This window comes from Alosa sapidissima, chromosome 1 (genome assembly GCF_018492685.1).
Source record: "Alosa sapidissima isolate fAloSap1 chromosome 1, fAloSap1.pri, whole genome shotgun sequence".
Lineage (NCBI taxonomy): Eukaryota > Metazoa > Chordata > Actinopteri > Clupeiformes > Clupeidae > Alosa > Alosa sapidissima.
In genome coordinates, this window is record NC_055957.1 from 44351458 (window position 1) to 44372616 (window position 21159).

Genomic DNA, 21159 nt, shown 5'->3' on the forward strand with positions numbered 1-21159 from the left:
AACTTCTACCGAGAGATACTGACTTGAGATATAAGCCTATAATCTACAGACTGAGACACACTATAGGCCTACTTGATATCATACCAGGGCAAAACTTTCATTATATAGAGATGGTGGGGCTATAGGCTTAAAATCTTTTGTTTGAGGACATCACTTCCAGAGGACATATCACCTCACCATACTTAGAAATCCCACCTTGCACCTATACATTATACTGCACCATGAAGTCAATCTAGTAATGATTCATTAATCCAACGGTTATTTTGATGCATGTTGAGATTGTGAGATCTGCTGTGATTCTGTCATTGTCTTCTAACCTCGTCTTCTCTCTTCTTTAAACTCTCTGTGTTCTAGCTCTTTGCAGCCCAATTAAAACACAGTATTCACTAGAATACTTAACACGCTCAACTTTCTGAGGTGGATGGCACCCCAATTAACCCGGAGAGTTGTAAATGTCTTTAATTATAAAATGTTAATGTATTTAATTAGAGAATGTAAATTATTAATCACACTTCTTTGTGCCTTTGTGACAAATGTCTCCATCTATCTCCTTCTCAACGTTAATAGCGGACAACGTGAGTGGACGGCTTCGCTTTTAGACCCAGATTTATCGCACGCTTCCAGTGATCGCAGGCTCCATAAGGCCTGGCTCCATCAGAGTTCTGCTGCGCCGTCTATCATAACCGTGCAAAGGAGATCTGTGATCAATAACAGTCTTTACAGTTAATGATGTTCTTATTAATCTGGAGTCAGAGTGAGGCTCCCCTGTGTTTCCCGTTTGTGTAGACAAACTACCTGGGAAAACATAACTTGGCGCGAAGTGGACTAATGAGGTATTAATCAATCACTCAAGGAGCAAAGGGAATAACTATGGCAACCGAACACGAGAGCAAATCATTTTGAAAAATGTCCTCTCTCTTCCTTCCTTTGTTCTCTTTTTTGCTTTGCTTCTCTCTCTCTCTCTCTCTCTCTCTCTCTCTATCTATCTATCTCCCCCTCCATTTCCATATCTCCTTCTCTGTCACACCATCTATTTAAAAGCATCCAGTGTGTGTCCCTGTGGACATAATTTGGGGGAAATGTATGAGTTGAGACATCCCTATTCATTCATAAGCCAAAGGAAGAGGTTAAGCACATTCCATTAAAAGGGGGAAGGGGGGGGGGTCTTGATCACCTTCCTGCTTTAACCTTTATAATGAACTGTCTCCTGGTTCTCCAGGGCTCTCTATCTCAGCCCAATGTCCAGCTCTCGTCTGCCTGAGAGGGCTGCTGACGGCTGGGTAGAGGTGGTCAGCGAACTGGCAGCTCACTGTGACAGCCAGAGAGGAGCCTGTGCGAAGAACACAGACAGCCAAAGACAAGGAGGAGAGAGAAAGAAAGAGAAAGAGAGAGAGAGAGAGAAATTGATAGTGAGAGAGAGAGAGAAGAGGGAGGGAAAGGGTGGTGGTGCTGGTGGTGGTGAGAGAGTGCAGGAAACATCATTCACAGCGCCAGTGACAGGTCAATTAATAGGGTGCCTACATTTAGCAGCCTCTCAGCCCATCGCCTTTGTGACTCTTTGTCTGTCCACCATGTCTAAGAAAACTGCTGTATTATTAATATGAATTTTTAGTGCCTGGCAGGCACAGCCACGGTTTATTGGCCAGGGCAGGAGAACATGGTGTCAGGGGGAAGCAGAGTGGCGGCAGGAGGAAATTGTTATTCTGTACGGCCCATGGGGGATTGTGAGAGCCATCTTTCTGAATGATTACTCTCAGCATACTCTTAAGATGGTATCATTGGAGTATATACCTAACGAAAGTACCAGAGTAACATCTCTATGATATGTTTAAGGCACTTAATACACAGTGGCAAAATATTAGTATTTGAATTTGTGGTATTTTTTCATCTTTGTCGCACCCTTACAGGAGTGGTGTTGTTAGCTTTTGGCCTCGGGATGTGGTGATGTGAAGAGAGGGGTGATGTTTGCTATTTTTCTATATGTCCTGTACAAACCCATCTGCACTCAGCTCTTGTTAAGAGATTCCTGGAATGACTGGTGAGCCACACGGCAGGGCAAGATGAATGAACACATGATGCATTACAGGTCCTAATAACCATCCTGTCCCCTCAGGGGCCTGCTGTGTGTTGTGTGTGTAGGTGAGTGTGTGTGTGTGTGTGTGAGAGAGAGAGAGAGAGAGAGTGTGTGTGTGTGCGCACATGGTGCATGTGAGTGCATGCGTGCGTAGGTGTGTGTATGTGTTTGCTTTTTTATGAAGAGGGACATTTCATTTTCACATCTCACTTTCTTTATCACAAGCTTGTATGCACCACCCCCCACTGCCTGAACCTCTTTCTTTCTCTCCTTGCTCTACCATCCAATTTACTAAATGTTGACAAACTGTTGTCATCCTTTTACATATGCTTGTACCGAGCCTTTGATGGAAGACAGAAGTACACAGGAGACCATGCGTAAATCCCTGTTTGGAATGCATCCTCTTGTAAGCCATTCTGTTATCTACAGATGTAAATATCACTTAGAAAACACTCCTCGAAAGCCATTTTTTGTCATCTCTTGTTTATTTTATTTGCTCGCTAAACTTGCAAAAAAAAAAAGAAACGATTTTGACTTGCACTAAAAGAATGCTGACATTTCCAAACGGTGGATAAATGAACAATGGAGAAGGAAAGGTGAGTGGGTGCTTGTGTTTGGCTGTGAGGTATGGAGGCTCGCCCGCAATGCTTGCAGCTCACAAGGATCACGTTGGCTTCACCGCAATCACAACAGAAAGAGCCATGGACTGATATTTGTTAGTGCAGATATTTGCTGTCCACATATTGTATGAAATTATCATTATTGTACGTGTATATGTTATATGTTCACTGACTCAATTAAATTAATGTATTCACTGAATAAATGAATTCATGTTACAGCATACTGCTGCAACTAATATGATATACAACTTGTAACAGCATGCATTATTATTAAACGTACATCAATCAGGAAGTGATGTTAATTGTTTTATTTGTTCAGGATCAATTACTATTCATTAGTTGATGGTAATTCGAGACCGTTTTGTAATGGATTGGTTGAATGCCTGGTTGAATATGAAACTGCACTGTAGAGCCATATATGTGGTTATTAAATTTCTCATAGCTTGAACATATCAGATAACCAAGTGATTGTTTGTTTTGTAATGGTCTCTCTATCTATCTCCCATATCACTGTGGTTACAAATATCTGACCACTCCTGTTGTAATGAATCAAGAAGAACAAAACATTACGCAACAGTACTTCCTCTGCTGTATAAAGCTAGCAAACAGCCCACAACCGTATTGATTCATTTGTTCAGAAGTGACACGTTCTCCCTCCATGAGCTCTGTGTAGTGGACATGACTAAGCCAGTGTAAGCAGTCAGTGCCTTGATGGGACTCAGCTGGAGAGGTAGGCTGGTGTGTGTGTGTGTGTATGTGTGTGTGTGTGTGTGTGTGTGTATGTTTGAGGGTGCTTGTTTGCTCTTGTATCCATTTCCTCTCTCTGCTGTCCCTCTCCCAGGGGTGCACACAGCAAACAGGGATTGATTGGTTTGGGATGCAGTCCTTCTCCAGAGATGACCCTTGGGGTCAGGGGGCACCTGGGCTGTGCGGAGAGCCGGGGCCATGACAAATAAGGGCGGGAGCTTGGATGTGCTGGAGGAGCTGGTGGAGGGGTGGGGTGGGTGTGGGTGTGGAGGTTTAGTGCACCTCGTAAATCCACGGTGCAGCCGGGCCATGCAAGCCCTAGCAACCCCCGACTGTTCCACACCAGACCATTAAAAATGAAAAATGGGGACTCGAGACAACAGGCTGTGGACAGGAGCGGCTGCACAATCCTCTTCAGGCATTTCACTTCACTTCACATCATTTATTTATTTATTTATTTACTATCTATCTGTTGTTGCTGTTGCGTGTGTGTGTGTGTGTGTGTGTGTGTGTGTGTGTGTGTGTGTGTGTGTGTGTGTGTCGTGCCCCAGTTAAACTTAAACACTTTTTGATGGCAATTTGTGCTTCCTTCCCATTCTCTTTTTTATATTATTGGAGAGCTTTCACCAGATATAACAGGCACTGCTATGGGGAAATAATTTTTTGGGCAATTTGTGCAATGAAGCACCCCCAGACCTGCCATTAGCTAAACCTATATATATATTAACCATTTAACAGACTTGATGGCTTTATATGGCGTTTAACACTGATTGACCAATTTGGTTGAGACAGAGGGCCCTCAGGGAGGAAATCTCCTAATTAACATACTTCTGTCATTTCTTCTGGTGTACCATTGGTGGGTTAATTTAAGCGTAGCACCAAGTGCTGTAATACGAATATAAATTAACCTGAGAGTCAACTAGTGAATTAATTGTGAGATTGTATGTCATTCAACAGAGTTTGTTTAAATTTAAGCCACAAATGTGCTGTGTTGAGTGGAAGACTAATAAAATCTCTCCAAACTATTTGAGTTATTATATTATTATTATGTGAAAAATATTAATATTATGATCATATTATTATATAGTTTCCTCCGTAGGCTTTTGATTGAGCTCTGTTTGATACAGTAAACCTGGTGCTCTGTCTAAATTTGCAACAGTGACATGTTTACATGTATCTCCTCATGCGGTGAAGAAACTGCCAGAGAAGAGATTTCATTTTGCCAGACAAGATTGGAAAACTGGCATCACCTGATGATAAGCTGTGTTGTTGGAGCTGAACACCATGCAGGCTCCAGCCCTGTGTCACAGCTGCAGGTGCGCTGGACGGCCAGAGTATGGAGTCAGAATTGGATTTTTCACTCCAATCTGGAGCGGAGGATATGAGGTAAGATAGGTGAGGGCAGATGGGAGAGGAGAGGGAGGAGAAGAAGAGGAGGAAGAAGAAGAGGAATGAGTCGGGGGTGTTGAGGTCAGGGAGGCTGAACATGATCAGGGGCCATCGGGCCGCAAACAGGATTTTGGACTTGCCCAGGACGCCAACACTGGGAGAAGGGGGACAGGTAATGGTCACTGGCCAAAATCTATGCTGGGAGACAGGTGTGTGTGTGACAGCTGCTGCTGCACTTTTTTGTGTGAATAAGCCAACTCAGGCCCTGGTCAGCAGGACGATGTGGCCTGTTTGTCCCTTCTGCAACCGCTGTGACGGGGATGACACTCTGTCACCATCTGCCCCAGCATGGACTCCCAGAGGGGAGGAGAGACGGACAGAGGAGAAGGAGAAGCAGGGGAATGGAGTGGAGCTCCAGTGTGCTTGCTGCCAGTTCAATAGCATTAATGAGCGTACTTTGTGTTAGCTGGATGATTAGGACGTGGTGGAGAGGCTAATGGCTTGCATGTAATGCGACCGATAATACGGCTGACCCATAGTCTCAGCATGCTCACTGAATCATGTGATCAAGAGTTTAAGTGGTCAGAGTGCATAATGACTAGAGATGGAGGACAGTAAAGTCTCTCTCTCTCTCTCTCTCTCTCTCTCTCTTCCTCACTGACTCTCTCTCTCTCTCTGTAGCTGGTTTGCATTCAAATGTCCAGTTAAGTGACACAGCTAATTGGGTTCTCTTGATCTCCTAGCTGTAATGCATAATGCAGACATTCAATCCAGTTCACCTGATAATCAAGTTCCTAAATCTGCCAGTTAAGTAAAACCAATTAACCTAGGCAGGTCTGCAAAGCCTGGTCTTGCATTTTTTCATAATACACCATAAACACAATCAGCACATTCTCTCGCAGCCCTACTGTATGTGTTTGTTGTTTTTCTTTATTATACTCTTTCTGAATACAGTAATCGTCAATGGCGTGTAGCCATTGGCATCATGTCAATGAGCACAACATGGCTACGACATAAACAGAAATGTCGCACAACAAACATTTAACTATTTGAAAAGGAAAAATAAAATCGATACTTATGTACAAGTAGGCTCTGCAGCTTTTTTCAGCCATTAGTCAAACATGCAACTAGTCATTATTTCCAACAAGATGTCGTCAAAGGTGTGGAAGATGAGGTTGTGATTTATGACTAATGTAGTATCGAGGTTTGTCCATGAGTCGGCGCTCTTGTCCTTCCCACCGTGAGCGACAAGCGCTCGAGTGAAAAGTTTTTGTGTTTTGACTAACAATACTTGTGGGAGGAGTAGCACATCTGCGATTGGTTAGCGATTTGCAGCGTTCATTTCGTGATTGGCCCAAACGTTTTAAAGAGAGATAAGGGGGTCCTCTGAATCCCCCCTCCCACGTCCACCCGCTCATCCTCGAGCTCAGCCTCCGTTCCCAGACTAGTTCTCACACACTATTTACTACGACTTGAAATGTGGCACAACGGTCTGTACTGGAATACTGCTCTGTGACAACTGGAGGATTTTGCGCACACGCCGTGTTGGTTTTCCATACGAGGAGAGAGAGAGAGCGGAAAATATACTTTTGCCATGACAGTGGATTTGTTGACGATTTTGTGTGTAATCACTACGGTGGCTGCAGTAGAAGGTAAATGCTTGGATTTATCTCTGTGGTGTGTAAAGGTGTTTTCATTTGATCTGAGTGGAAGGTGATTTCGCCGCTGGTTTTCAATTAGCCTACAACGGGAATACTACAATTTCATGATGCGGTTTGAAATGTCCATGTCTCTTATGATGTTGTGTTTTTGGGGGGAGAATTCGCACACGTGGATCATGAGGAACTTACAATTTATCTGTCAAGGTATTCAGGTTTCTCCAAGGATGCTCTTTCTGTCAAGCTACGGCGCACGCGGTGATGTCGAGGAACGGACTCGAAATTGACCCATTTTGCCCCGTGACGCACGGCCAGAAATACATATTTTTCAGTTCCGAATTATATAAAGTTGGCTCGCCAAGTGAGACTCCAAGGTTTTTTTTACTAGTTGACGTTATCCATGCTGTTATACTGTCAATGAGTTTAACAATCCAGGCCAAACTGGACTTAATACTCACACTTTGAATACAATCGAGTTCTGTTGCGACCGGTGCAGAGCAATCATTTTCGAACAGAGGATGACCAAGCCAACCTGGGTGTGTTTACGTAGGCTACCTCCCGAACCAATGGATAAAACAAAATATAAAACCTAGTCGGATAATTTATCTAAAAATATATAAATGATTATTGGTCGTAAAGAAACAATTTAAACTGCATTTGATACATACACACATGCAAATTGCGATCATTTTAGCTTTATAAACATCTTCAGTGGAAAAACACCCCGACTGACAGATGGTTCTTGCCTGGATGTTACTGTACTGCCAAAGCAGAATCCGTTGAGTTTATAATCGTGCAGAGATTTGATTGACTCCCAGTTCAGTGATTAACATGCAGAGATGCGATTTCTAAGTCAAATCAGCTCGGATCCTCTCCCAAACACATATCATATACATCGTTTACTAGACACGCACCCACAGACAAGCAGTGAGACTCGCATGCACATAAACCGCGCACGAACAGTGAACATGTAGTATCCCCATATAGGTAACAATACAGTTTATAGCTCGAGATTCAGTGCCATTTATTCTATTTGTCTATAATCAGCACGGATAACTGGTTTGGAATATCTCATCCGTGACGCCCTGTGTAGGCTACAGTGGTCCATAGTGGTCCCCACAGTTTCCCCAAGCTGTTGGTCAGCTTGCCAGTCGGAGCAGCTTGGACAAGGTTGCTGAAGCATTATGCTGGCCATTAGTGCTTTGAAACAAATTTGATTGTTCTGTGGAAATTGTTAGAGTAGGTGGAATTGCGTTCACTAAAAAAAACACCAAAAGCAGAACAGATGGATGGGACACAGTTGAAAGATGACAGCGGGCTAAAGCCATCCCCAATTTGGTGTCTAATTGAAAGAGAATTGGCCTTTGGCAGGTTAAGATGTTTGTTGATCCTCCTCGTCTGTGGCTGGAAGGGGGCCACACTATCCATGTCTCCCTGTGCTTCCCATAATCAGATTATGCGCCCCTAATCACCAAATCGCCCCAATAATCACAAACAATGTGTCAAAGATCTGCCCGCCACAATGGGGCAACTCTGACAGGCCAGTCTGACCATCTGGACACCAGTGGACAAATGGCACATGGCACGAAGCATACACATATGAAGTGAAGAGAAAGAAAAAACATTGCAAACATGTTCTTTTCAGTAAAGGTGGTTCTTCATGGATCTTATGGCATGATATAAGAGAATAAGAATAAAAACAATCTTCAGTATACTGTTCCTTTTGTCATTAGGTCATTTGTAGGCATTTAGTGGCTTTGAGTGTCTGGCATGAAATGAGGATTCTGAGCAAATTCCTTTTTTATGTAAGCAGTGGAGTGCTTAAGTGTGATGTCAGTAGCTCACATGATTATTATGCCAGTGCAGCAATGGGCCAGGTACTCAGAGGGTGTAGAGGATAAATAATTGCAGCACTATCTATTGTTAGAAAGGTTGCTTAATAATCTGGGCAAATGTAGCTCGTCGGCTTTTTAAAAGGGTGACACCATGGTTCAGAGCTACTCAGTGTTTTCCCATTCTCTCTCTCTCTCTCTTTCTCTCTCTTCCACTTGTGCATGCATCCCCTCTTCCCTCTGATCTCTCTCATTTTCTCCCCTTTCTCTTTCTTTCTTTTTCTCTATCCCTATTTCCACTTGTGTGTGTTTCTTCTCCTCTCTCTGATCTCCCCTTCACCCCCCCCCCCCTCCTTCTCTCTCTGTCCTCCTCCACCTCTCTCTTTCCCTCTCTTTGCTCAACATCCTCATTCCCACTCAGACGGATTTCTCTCCAAAGCCAAAACAATCAGCCGCAGGCGGCTCTTTGGGTAGGGGGGGGGGGCTAGTGTGGGGAGAGAAGCGTGGCGTCATGCACGTGTGGAGAGCGTCGGAGGCGTCGTGTCCCTCTCTGCCCCCTAATCATTTATCTCCCTCACTCACACGCTTGTGCGTGGGCATGTACTCAAAGTGAGCAGGCCCGTCCTGGCTTAATTGCTTTAAGGGCAAACAGAAATAAGCAACGTCTCTATAAGTGGGGGGCGAATTGCCATTGCCGTCGCTGTGAATAATGATGTGCAGATGCAGGAGAAATGCAGCGCTTCTCTTTTTTTTCTTGCACTCTCCCTCGTTTTCGTTAATGGCATGCAAATTCCTTTTCTCTCTTCTCATGCCAGGCAGTAGGGCTTTGTGATTTTATGTAGCTCTCTCTCTCCCCCCTCTCTCTCTATTTATCTGGCGTGGGTGTGTGACTTCATGGTACCATTTTTTAGTGTCCATGATCGGCATCACACACAGCCTCTATTTCTCCCTCTTTTCCTCTCTCATACCCTTATTTTTCTCTTTCTGCCTCTTTCTCCCTTTTTTTTTCCTGTCTCTCTATCTCTCTCGCTGCCTTTCTCTGTGTCTGCGGCTGCAACCCTTCACATGTCCTCCTCATCAGCTCTGTGTCTAAAGCCAGTGGGCTGCTCGGCTGCCCCTCTATAATCACTGTTGTTTATTTGGTCAGAGGGCCTCCGCTGCCTGGCACTGACCCCCATACACTCACAGGGCCCTACTGCGGTGACCTTTACCAGGGCCAGACAGTGAGACAGTCATCCACATCAGCAGTGGCTTTATCATCATCATCACCATCATCATCACCACCACCATCAGCGTGTGTCTTGCACAGGCTGAGAGCAGGCTTGTGCAAAATTCCAGAACTGAATTGAAACTGGCTCTTAAATTCCAATTAAATTCTTGAATTTCACTTGCATTTCAATTGAGGTAGCAAACAGGAAGCAGAATTGCAATTCAAATTGTGCACAACCCTGGCTGAGAGCACAATCAGGCCTGCTGGTCTGGCTACTGTGTTTAGCACTCACTGTCAGTGAAGGCTTCTGGATATGAACCTTCTCCATTAGCTGATTGTGTCTGAGGTAGTTCTTTCAGACACCTAACTCTTTACTGGGGGTTGAACTGACATGAGAAACACTGAAAGATGCAGTGCCACCCTGCCACCCTCCACTCATATATCCAGGGTTATAGCCATTAATCCGCAGCTGTCCACAAGCAGTTATTGGGATAAATTGTCACTTTGAGGAGCCGGCCTGTCATGCTCAGGCTATATAGTGAAGGGGTGCCAAGAGCTCCAGGTGCAGGGACGCGTGCCTACGGTAGGCTACCCTCCTTCAAGCCACAAGCAACGCTGAAAGACAGCGAGAGTTTATGGCCCGCTAACTGATTTGGCGCCAAGCCATTTTGTTTGTTTCATCTGCCAGTCGGTGATGTGTGTTGGCACAGAATGGTGGCCCGGCACGGTGACCCCAATTTAAACCAATTCATCACTGACATTATGAGATGGTCAGCGTTTATTGTCGGTCAGCCTCTCCTTAGTTTTTCTTGTTTTGCTGGACTTTGTTTCTATTGGTAATTTAATGGAAGTCTAATCTGTTCGTCTAATCTGACGAAGGCACTGCATGACTCCATTAAGCCGAGTCTTTATGAGTCTCTTTATTGGAGCCTCATAGAGATGGTAGAAAAGTGCAAGCTGAGTTCACCCACCACTGAAAGGTAAACTAATGGGTAAGTAGCTCTCTAGTGTGTGTGTGTGTGTGTGTGTGTGTGTGTGTGTGTGTGTGTGTGTGAGACATGTACCCGCTGGTCAGTTCTGCTTCATGCCTGGCTGGCCGTCTTCTCATGTATGACTCACGGATTTGGAGAAAGTCTAGAGGAGTCACTAATGAAGGACAAATGAGATCGCTATGTGTGTGTGTGTGTGGGTGGGGGGGGGGGGTGCAGAAAGTAAATGCCCTTTCACATTCCCCACTCTCTCCGCTGTATTGAGAGTTGCGGAGTGAAAAACACAGAGAGACGTGCTAAATGCGCAAATGGACGGGTCCGCCGCTCGACTCTGGGGGCTGTTGATGACCTCACGACTACTGGCATGGAATGCAATTTTGTGTACTCACTTCATTACGTACCCTGTGCTTTCTCAGCGCATGGTGAAACGGAGGTAGGATAGCTATTATGGCCACAAATGGACATGCTATGAACCTGTAATGGCTTCATTAGAGGAGTGTAGGTGCAGTCCGTTGTACCTCGCTTGCTTAATAGCGTCTACCTGCACCAGGTGCCGACAGCTTCTGCTCTAAGCTCCTTGTGATCATGCTCCAGAAGGCTGCCATGTGTCTTGCAAAGCACAGTATTGAAAAAAAACAAAAAGGTACCAATCTTTTTGAAGGTTTTAAAAAAAAATGTAGCAAAGGAGAAGAAAAAGCAGCAAAGCATCCTCTGACACGTAAGGGTGGGGTCAGATGATTTTGTCAGCCAATTAGAGCCTGCGAGAGCGCGCTGCACCGACTCTGAAGATTTATGTTCGACATACAGGGTCATGTATGGGCGAGTGAAAAGCACGAGTTGTGAAGTCCTGTGTAGAGGCATCCCCAGACACTTGTGAGACGAGGCAACATATGGTGCCAGCTTCCCTGTCAGTTTCCTCTGTACGTATTTAGAGTTTGCCACAGGCACTCGCAGCTCTGCTGACCTTTTCCTTCACTAAAGACCAGCAGCACTCTTGTAAGTGAGTGTGTTACATGTGGGTGTGTGTGTGTGTGTGTGTGTGTGTGTGTGTGTATACTGTATGTGCGTGTAAACCCCCCCCCCCCCCCCCCTCTCCTTGGCCTTTCCCCTTTTCCTCCTGGGCTCTGACAAATCAGAGCTAAGTATCCTGGGAGATTTGGGCTTAGTGAGTACCCCCCCCCCCCCCCCCCACACACACACACACTCCCCTCCTCCAGGTCCTCCCCACCCCTGCAGATCTCACCTTACCCCAGAGACACTCGAGCCTCCAAGAGCCAGATGGTGGATCAGCAAACGGAGGAAGATGGAGGATGCTTGCAGGCAGGTGTGTGTGTGTGTGTGTGTGTGTGTGTGTGTGTGTGTGTGTGTGTGTGAAAGCCCTCCAGGAGGCGAACAGGGACATGCTCCCATGTTGGCATCCTCCTGTTTTTCTTTCCTCCCTGTCGGCTCCTTGGTTAGGATTTTTCTTGGCGTCTGTAGAAGACCATATTTTTATAAGTCAAATATTTGATGCAAGTTTGAAGCCTCACTGTCAGGGAGGCTTCATCTTACATCTGTGTGACGTTACCCTCTTTGCCCATTTGTAGGACGTGTTTTTACAATTTCTAGGTGATATATGCTGTTGTTTGGGGCTTGATTTGGACTTTTTCATTGGAGGTCTGGCAGATGTGAATACTGTAGGCCAGGGGTTCTCAATGTTTTTGGTTCCAAGGACCCCTTTTGGGGGAGAAAATATTCTGAGGACCCCCTCATAACCGTAACAATTAAGCATGCCATTTGTATTCTCTGAAGTTGTGGACAGGTCTACTATCCCATGTTTTTTGGCAGATGTGCAACTTCGTCTTTTGTCAGTTTTGGATTTTGTATCACTTGACAACATGGACTGACTCAAACATTTCTACACATTCAGATTCATCAGCTAGCTGGCTAACAAATAAGCCAAGCTAAGCAGTAGTAGGAATAATTCTTCACAACCTAAGTTTTATGGGTGAAAAGGGGCATCATCTGTAGATATTCATTTTAAAAATAAAATAAAACTCAACTTTATAATTTATTTTGTGGACCCCTTGGCTATGGGTCGCGGAACCCAAGGGGTCAGACCCCACTTTGAGAACCACTGTAGTTTCTGATCTATACTGTAGGTTCCTGTGCTATTCTGCTTTTTATTATGTTTTGCAAAAACAGATTAAGATGAAATGGCTTCTTTGTGCAGTTTTGTAGCATTGAAAGATTGATCCTATATAAATGTATAGGGCCTAACCTAGAACAAAGAAAGAAAGAAATACTCTCTGGTATAGGGCAAAGTGTATAGAACAGGAAATAGGTATCTCTCAGGGTCTTCTTTTTGGGCTGTCTGTGGCGGCTGGCTATCTATTTCGGACGATTAGGTGACCGAGACCAGGTCAGCAGAAACTCGAGCTTCTTCAGTGTTTTCCAGCAGAAGGGGATGTTGCAGAAAGCATTGATTATCGAGTTAACAGCTTCACTCTGTGGGCCTCTTGCCTTACAGTCCAAGACTAATAATGCAGCGGCCGATATCCGCCGGGCCCCTCACTGGCCTCGGCCGAAAGCTCCGCTGTTGACATTTAGTCTGTTTGCTGGGCCCTGGTCATTTTAGAGGGGTAAGTCGCTTTAATTAAAACTCCCAAATGGGGAGCGCAACACCAGCCTTCACCTCATGGTGGCTAGCAACAGGGCTAACGTTTGCCATTGGCCCCTAAAAATCACTTGCACTTGTTTAAATTGTAAAGTTTGCTTAGTTTTCTTTTGCCTTCTCTGTCTGAAGTGAAATGTGACCCCCCCCCTTTTTTGTGCTGTTGTCAAAGGGAAGAAGAGAATATTTTTGGAGGGAAGAAAAGTAGACGAAAGAGAACAAAGAGCATCAATTATGATTCTTGTAATGAAGTCTGGTGGGAGACTCGAACACGATGAGTTAATTTCACCTTTAAGCCCACAGACTGGAGCAGGAGGGGCCCGAGGTGGAAGCTTGGGGGTTGGGGGGGGGGGGGGGGGGGGTCGGGGGGGGGGGGGGGGGTATGGAGCAAAGCCACAGCTGGATTTTGCTCCAAGTCTCTTTCTCTCTCTCTTTTCTTCTTTTAAGAAAACCTGCAAATAGTTTCAGGTCTGTTAAAAGGCTGTGCTGTTCTGTATGCATTAGTGCAGAGCGTGTGGATGGATTTATGTCTCGCTTGTCTTACCTTCACTTCTTGGCCATTTGTGAGTCAGATTAGATATTAGATATTGGACACAAATGTGGCCGACTGACCTCCCGCTTGACTGCAGGTTGGAGCAATATAGGCACCATTCCTCTTGCACTCTCTGGATTTCATTAGGACTGTATGGTATGAATAAAACTACTTGTTTCCATGTTTTTTTTCTCCTTTTCTTTCTGCGGCAACCTCTAACATATAAAAGGTGTTCTCTTACAACACATTCCAAACTGCACAGACCCACTCCTCTCCCAGGACCTGCCTAGCAGGGGCGGACAAAAACATTCATCTTACATTAAATACCAGTTTATCGCTTATTTTCAAACACACTCTCAGGCCTAGTGTCGTGGTAGGGTGCTTGGCAACACCTTTTAAAGTGCAAGAGGAAGGGAATAAAATGTAGCCAGGAACATGAAGGTCCGGGCCTCTTTTGCAATCCCATTAACAATGAGTTATGGCCCGCTTTACTCACTCGGGGTCAGGACGACTCCCCGTATTTCACCACGTAATTGCCAACAGCATAATCTCTTGCTCAACTAAAGAGGAGCTGGATGGAGAAATGTGGGTGGGTGGAGTGGGGGTGGAGGGACGGAGGTAAATATGTTGAGAGGAATGATAAAAGGGGTGCTGGTAGATTACTGCTGCTGCTGTTGGTTTGAGTGTTGGTGGCGTTGCTGCTGCTGTTGGAAGCGAATGGGTGGACAGTCTAGGTGTGGGCTAGGCATCTTTCATCCTATCTTTCTTTCTATCTTTCTTTTGTTCTTTCCTTCTTTCTTTCTTCTTCATTTTCTTCTTGTACTGTCTCTCTCTCTTGGACAAGGCTCCCTTGGCCACCCTTGCGGGCTGGTGTGGCTGCAGAGAGAGCATTTTGAGGTAATTAAGTATCGATCCTTAAACAGCCGGCGTGATGGGAAATGGCCGCCGCCAGCCTAATTACAGCACTGCTGCCAGGTGTGTGTGTGTGTGTGTGTGTGTGTGTGTGTGTGGGGCAGAATGGCAGTGCAGGAGCGGTGAGTTTTTACCCTCTGGGGTAGATGTGGAGCGACCGGTTTGGTCCAGACCTGCTATATCACATTAATTAGCTGCGTAGCCTGCCCCTGCCATCTCCTCCGGGCCGCTCCATGAGATGAGACCTGTGACCGAATCGTTCCGGCATGTTCCACCTGGGGAGAATGTGCTGCTAGAATTCACTCAAATGAACATGGCCTTTGCTTATTCAAAACGAAGAACTAAAAGTCAGCCAGTCCCCAATCTGTCATCTGTCATGTGCTTGTTGTTCATAGCCATGTGTGTGTGTGTGTCTCCCTTGACCTCTCACTGCCTTGAGAGACGTGAAGGACTCTGAAATGGAAACAAGCACTGAGAGGTTACAGAGATGAACTGGGACTGGCAGATAAAAAGAGATTGTGGTTGACACTGTCAGAAAGCAGTCACTGGCATATTTTTTTATATAGCCAGAGACTCTAAATTGTGACAGATTTAAAAGACAGTGTACCTGCAAGACCGCCGCAGGGCTCGGAAAACAAAGCTGGTTCGGAAGCGACCCGTTGCAACTCTTATCTTCCTCCTGATGATGAAGATCCGTCTGCATTTCCAGTTGGGTTTGGAGATCAATATATCAGGAGACGGGTGCCCTGTCTGTTGCCATACACAATTTCACAACTGTCCACAAATGTGCTATGCTTCCCTGACTGCTCCAGTTTCCTGGCAGACACAGGGTCTTGTGTTCTTTGATGCCGTCTCCTGCAAGCGTACAGTACATCTTAGGACCTCAGACTCCATTCTGTCATGGTGGGTTTTTGTGTCTCTGCTCGCTGAAATAAGTGAATACAAAGAGACAGGGTGTGTGCTGTGCACTAAATGCTATGGTGGCATAACATTTGTGGCATGCCAGTACTGCTATCAGCTCCCACTACAAACACACACACACACAAACAAACAAACAAACAAACAAACACACACACACTTGTGTTGTTTTTAACACATCTCTGTGTTGAGATAGGGTCAACACATTAATTTCAGGAGTGTACTGCTCTGTCTACTGGGGAAAATGGTACCACCCTGCTCCATGAGAGAGAGAGAGAGAGAGAGAGAGAGAGAGAGAGAAAAAAAAATCAGCTCCAGGCATTAGGAGCCTGGTGGGACACACACAGGACATGTTTAAAGATCCAGCACTGGTTTCTTGTAAGATGTGTCCACTACCACACACACTAACCTCAACATTGTGCATATGTAATCTGTTGTATGCACCATACACAAACACACACTTAAACACCATCATCAGCCGACATATAGACACAACACCCACATTCATACTGTACATACAGTTTTTTTACTTTGCAAAAATGTCGGCCAGACCATTAGCTGTATGTCTTGTAACGATCAATCAGTGTTGTAAGGAATCCAGAGAGATGACTACGGCATCTCTATTGGGGTAAGGGGCTGGAGATACTTATATTTGATCAAGCTGACGGGACTTTGTTAGCGCCAACTCCACTTAAGACGTCAAAAAAATCCCCAAGGCTTCTTCAAATCGGTTCCATCCCCAGTGAGGCAACCCAGCAAAGCAACCCGGTGAGCCAGCGTGAGTAGGCCTACAGTAGATTGAAGTCAGCACATTTGAAATAAACCCAATTTGCCCTCGCCAAATGTAATGCGGTGAAGTTGATTAGATGGTTTTAAATGTAGAGTCTGGCTGTTATTCAGAGCGAGAGAGAGAGACACAGCGCCAGCCAAGGGTGTGCCACTACCATTTCGGTGCTTCCTGCCATCTGGATTTGTGTTGCCGGTTGTTTTAATCTCAGACAGAAATCCTAACCTGTGTGCGTTACGGTGTTTGACTGATGTGTTATTCTCACCTCGTGAACCGGAGTCAAACTTAATAAAGACATTGCGTTAATGCGGCACCATCAGTGGCACAAAAGTCAAGCAAAGCCAGCATGATTTACAATTAGATTTAAAGTAGACGGTGTCAAGGCTTTACTTACTCTTTCACTCACTACTGAGCCCTTGTGTGTTCCCTGGGAACCAGTGTGGTAGCAACCGGTGTGGTGACTTTCAGTGAAATCCGTGTGACCATAATGGGACCCATTGGAGCTCAGGCGGCACGATGACATTTCAAGGGCTCATCTTAAAACTGTACCAAGTCTCCATGGTTACGCTACCTCTTCATTTAAAGCCCTCCATGCCTTCATATTGCCCTTTAGAACTTCGCAGAAAAAATACTATCTCCAAATCCTGAATAATTAATAGATTGACACTGACTTTGAAATAGTAAACAAATAAGGTTGAAGAGCTTCAAGTATCCATTGGTCTATCTGCTGCTTCCTCAACTTTGTATAGTCAGGTGTATCAAACTGTTGCAGGTGTATTGCTTTTCAAGAAGAGAACATCTCCTGTAAGCCTATCAAGTCTCCAAACTCAGCAATTTTGACCCAGAAACAAATTGGCGGTTCCAGGGATGTTCCAGCCGGTTCTGTATGTTCCCGCCACACCGCTGCTGATTAGGCTGAAGGCTCTGTGGGCTGTTCTGTCTTGGGTGGTCAGTTAGATGCGTGAGCGTTCTCATGCCATTTGAAATATTAGAGTGTGTTGACCCTGCTGTTAGTGAGGGGTCATGATGTGTTTCAGGCTGCAAGTCGAGTGGTGTTAAAACGGCGTAGGTTGTAAAGTTTCTATTGGAGGGCTTCAGAAATGTTTTAATGCGCACAGACAGACGTAATTGTCTGACTGCCTATGACCGCTTTGCATTTCTATTCGAATTCTTTGCTGAAAGTTTGAAGTACTCAAAGCATAAGTGGTGCATAAGGAAACAGACAATAAAAACAAAATCTGGCCACTCTCAAAGCAGTCAGGGTGGGATTTAGAAAAATAGCTAGATGGAACGCTCATTAAAAGCTTAATAAAAAGTAAGCAATTCGCTTGAAGAACAAACACGTATTTTGAGAGAAAGAGTGAGAGAACATTTTCTACAAAATCAGTAGAGATTGGCTATTCTCACGCCATATTCTCAAGCCATCCATGTGAATTTCACAACATTTGTTTAGTTCTTTCCAGCAAACAACTAAAAAACCAGTAATGGGCAGAATAATCCAGCTTTCCCATGCCAACACACAACACTACACAGAGAAGCAGTTGCGATTGAAAGCCTTTTTAAAGGCTTGTTTGCAGACGTCTCTGGAACACGGTATTGTGGAGATTCTGGTCTGACATTTTCTGGCTTTCAGTGTGTGAATGGACTCAGGTGTCAGGACATTCCCATGCTTGCTTTGTGTACTCTCTGTCATGAATGCACAAGTGCGGCTTAGCAGACTTAATCACAATTCGAGGGAAATGTCATCAAGAATTTCTTCTCACAGACTGTTTTGTGTACACAATGAAAGGAGTAAACAATGTAACTGTGAATCCACCAAAAATGTGACTCATTATGACTCATAACTCATTACTTTAAAATCTATGTTTAGCATTAATAACAATGTGTATTTTATTGACACAACCTTTCAAAATTGGTAGCTGTGGGTTAAACACACAAAGCTGAAAACTATTGGTGTAAGCGTCAAAAGTAAATACCCAAATATTATGAGTGACTGGTCTCCACATAGCTTAACTTTTTCAAGACAATGAGTTACGTAGCAAATGAGACACACCACAGTACTGAAAATAGTATTTCCCCTCTGGCCCATCCAGCCCAGTGCTCACTACTGTACAGTACTGCACAGATTGAAGTAGATGCCACAGTCATTTCAGCCAATTGTTTTGTTAATTAGGCAGCCACTTAATGTATTATGTTTATGTGCATTCAAGCAAGCAGCTTAAAATGATCTTGCCTATAGCATTGCTTTTCTAGTGTGCCATTCTTACTAGCTAATATAGTAGCTTCTGAAATGTCCTAGCATGTGGCCAGGCCAAGATATGTGAGATGTTGTTAGTCTTAACTGGCGGGAAACTGTATTGATTGGAATGTCGAGAGACATGCCGACAGGTAATTAAAAAAAACATACACTTCAGAGAGTCATACATAAATTAATTCATCTGCTCTGATTTCCATGGCATTATATCAAGGCTGTTGCACATTCAGTGTATTGTAAGTAAAATTCTTCAGCTATCACTGAAAATATAATGATGTATGATAATAATAATAACAATAACTGCTTTTTGCACAGTAAACTGGCTCGTACTGTGGAGGATTGGTTAGCCTAATCTGGTCATGTTGATGGTTACCAAGTCATTGGCACACTAACTACACTCATGATCATTACGCCCAGAGACTCATTTCATTTGGAGAACAAAATCTCCACGATTACACTGTCAACACTCTTCTGACTGACGTCAGTGCACTTCCTTTTACTGGACATTCAGGCCTAACAATAGTAAGGGAATAATGGATAAGAGGACCGCTCACTATTAAAGGAATGACAGATTTGAGAATCCTACTCTGTGCTTGGCTTGTTAGTTATTTTTTGTTGTTCCTGTCCTTGGGTCCTGGAGGAGATGAAGGTGCTTTTGTAACAGTATCCTGTCAGAGAAGAGAAATGATTGATTTAAAAAAAAAAAAAAAAAAAAACTAGAACAAGAAAAAAAAAAACAGTGTTGGGCTAAGAATGCAGTGAATCCGTATCGTGTTTTGGAACTCAACCAAAGGAAGCACTGGCCGTCTCGACACAGGAACTGAAGAAATGCGATACGAGCATCCTCTCTCCACACACACGGCAGCACCAGAAATTAACAATAGGCCCCCAGAGCAGGTACACTACCCAGAGAGAGAGAGAGAGAGAGAGAGAGAGAGAGAGAGAGAGAAGAACAGTGAGACTGGTGAAACTGTAACTATGGAGGAAATTGCTCTGCAGTGGAGCTGTAGTAATCAGGGAAGAAATATGGTATTCCACTGCAATTTATTCTAGTAAATGACTGTTTTTTTTCTTTCCCGGAGTGAATGCTTTAATTATGCTAATCCTCCGATTCCACCCAGTTAGCTGATGGTTTCCAGTTGGCAAACGAATGACTCATGTGTAGTCAAAATTACTCCACACATGCTGCACAAAGCTGAAGGATCTCTCAGTGTGTGTGTGTTTGTGTATTAGAGTCTGTGGATGTGTGTGTGTGTGCGTGTGTCTCTGAGGATGAGAAAATGAGATTGAGTATGAGTGGGTGACATGCCTAAGCTGCTATTTCTGTGTAACGGACATTGGCAAGCACCTCATGAGCTTGACAAACAGCACTCGGCCCTAAACCACAGGTGCTAAAGCAAACAAATTGAAAATTAGATAGCAAAGTCCCCACAGAAAGCCTGCTTCCCCTGTGCAGCTGGGAGGTTGTGAGAGGTCGCCTTTTGCTGGCCAAGTCCACCCCCCCACCCCCCCCCCCCCACTGCCCCCTCCTTTCCCTTCCCTTCACCTTTTTGCCGCCCCCCCCCAGCCTCTCATCAACAGCCTCCAAGACGACTCCATCAATTACCCCTCCCCCCATGGCCAACGGTGGGCAATTAGCGGGCGGCTAGCTGTGAGTGGCACGGCTCCAGCGATCGGTCACCTCGGCTCGGGCTTTGACAGTGTGCTTGGAGAGCAGGAGCCAGCATGACACCTGCTTCAGCACGTGAGGGGAGGGTCACAGGGTGCACTCCGCGCATCAGTTGCTTTTAGGGAGGGAGGGGTCATCCTCCAAATGGATAGTAATTTTCTGCAAAGCTTTTCATGTTTCTGCAGACATGACCACTAGTCTGGGCCATTTTTCCAGCCTATTAGAGAGATGCCTGATCACAATGAAATATGAGTATAGTATTTTCTTATATTCTACTGTCTCTATTGTACAGTGGAGTTGTTTATATGTATATATTTATATTACTTTTTCTGCTGTAAGTGCATGTTGTGTGTGATGTCTGTATGCTACTGAGACCTTGAATTTCCCCTTGGGGATCAATAAAGTATCTATCTATCTATCTATCTATCTATCTATCCTGCCTGTCACCAGTTGATGGCTATAGGCCATTTTTTTCAGCCTGAGATTCCATCACAATAATATCACAAAAAGGTTCTCCCTTCATTCACAGATGTTGTTTCACCATGCCAGGAACAGCTATTGTATAAGTTTTGCTAATGAAATTTGGCTCTGCGCGGAATGAGATAGCATATATGTTTTATCAACCTTGACGTTTGCCAGTTGGCAGGCAGAATGGTTATTGTGTCAGCAGTCTGTGGATGCCCTGTTGGAGTAGCCCCAGCGTGCCACCCACGCACTTCCTCTCTCACACCCACCCCACCCTTCTTCAGCGCACACGGCTTTTGTTTCCGTGAGGTCTGCCGGCCCTAATAAGTGGCCTTCTCTGTCCCTCTCTCGCTCTCTCTCTCCCTCCCTCTCTCTGCTGCAGTGTCCTGCATGCATAAGAGGCCAGCGAGGCCAGGGGAGGCGGTGCGAGGCGATGCGGCCGGCCATGTT

General features: G+C 44.9%; 1 protein-coding gene across 2 annotated transcripts in view; it reads left to right on the top strand.

Annotated features, from left to right (window-relative positions):
- Positions 1 to 6244: 6244 nt before the first annotated feature.
- LOC121715815 (ephrin type-B receptor 1) overlaps positions 6245 to 21159 on the top strand; it is a 186256-nt gene continuing 171341 nt past the window's right edge. For both annotated transcript variants that reach the window (XM_042101777.1, XM_042101788.1), the window contains exon 1: positions 6245 to 6482. In XM_042101777.1, the coding sequence (XP_041957711.1) occupies positions 6425 to 6482 (58 nt within the window). In that variant the 5' untranslated portion in view covers positions 6245 to 6424. The remainder of the gene's footprint in view (positions 6483 to 21159) is intronic.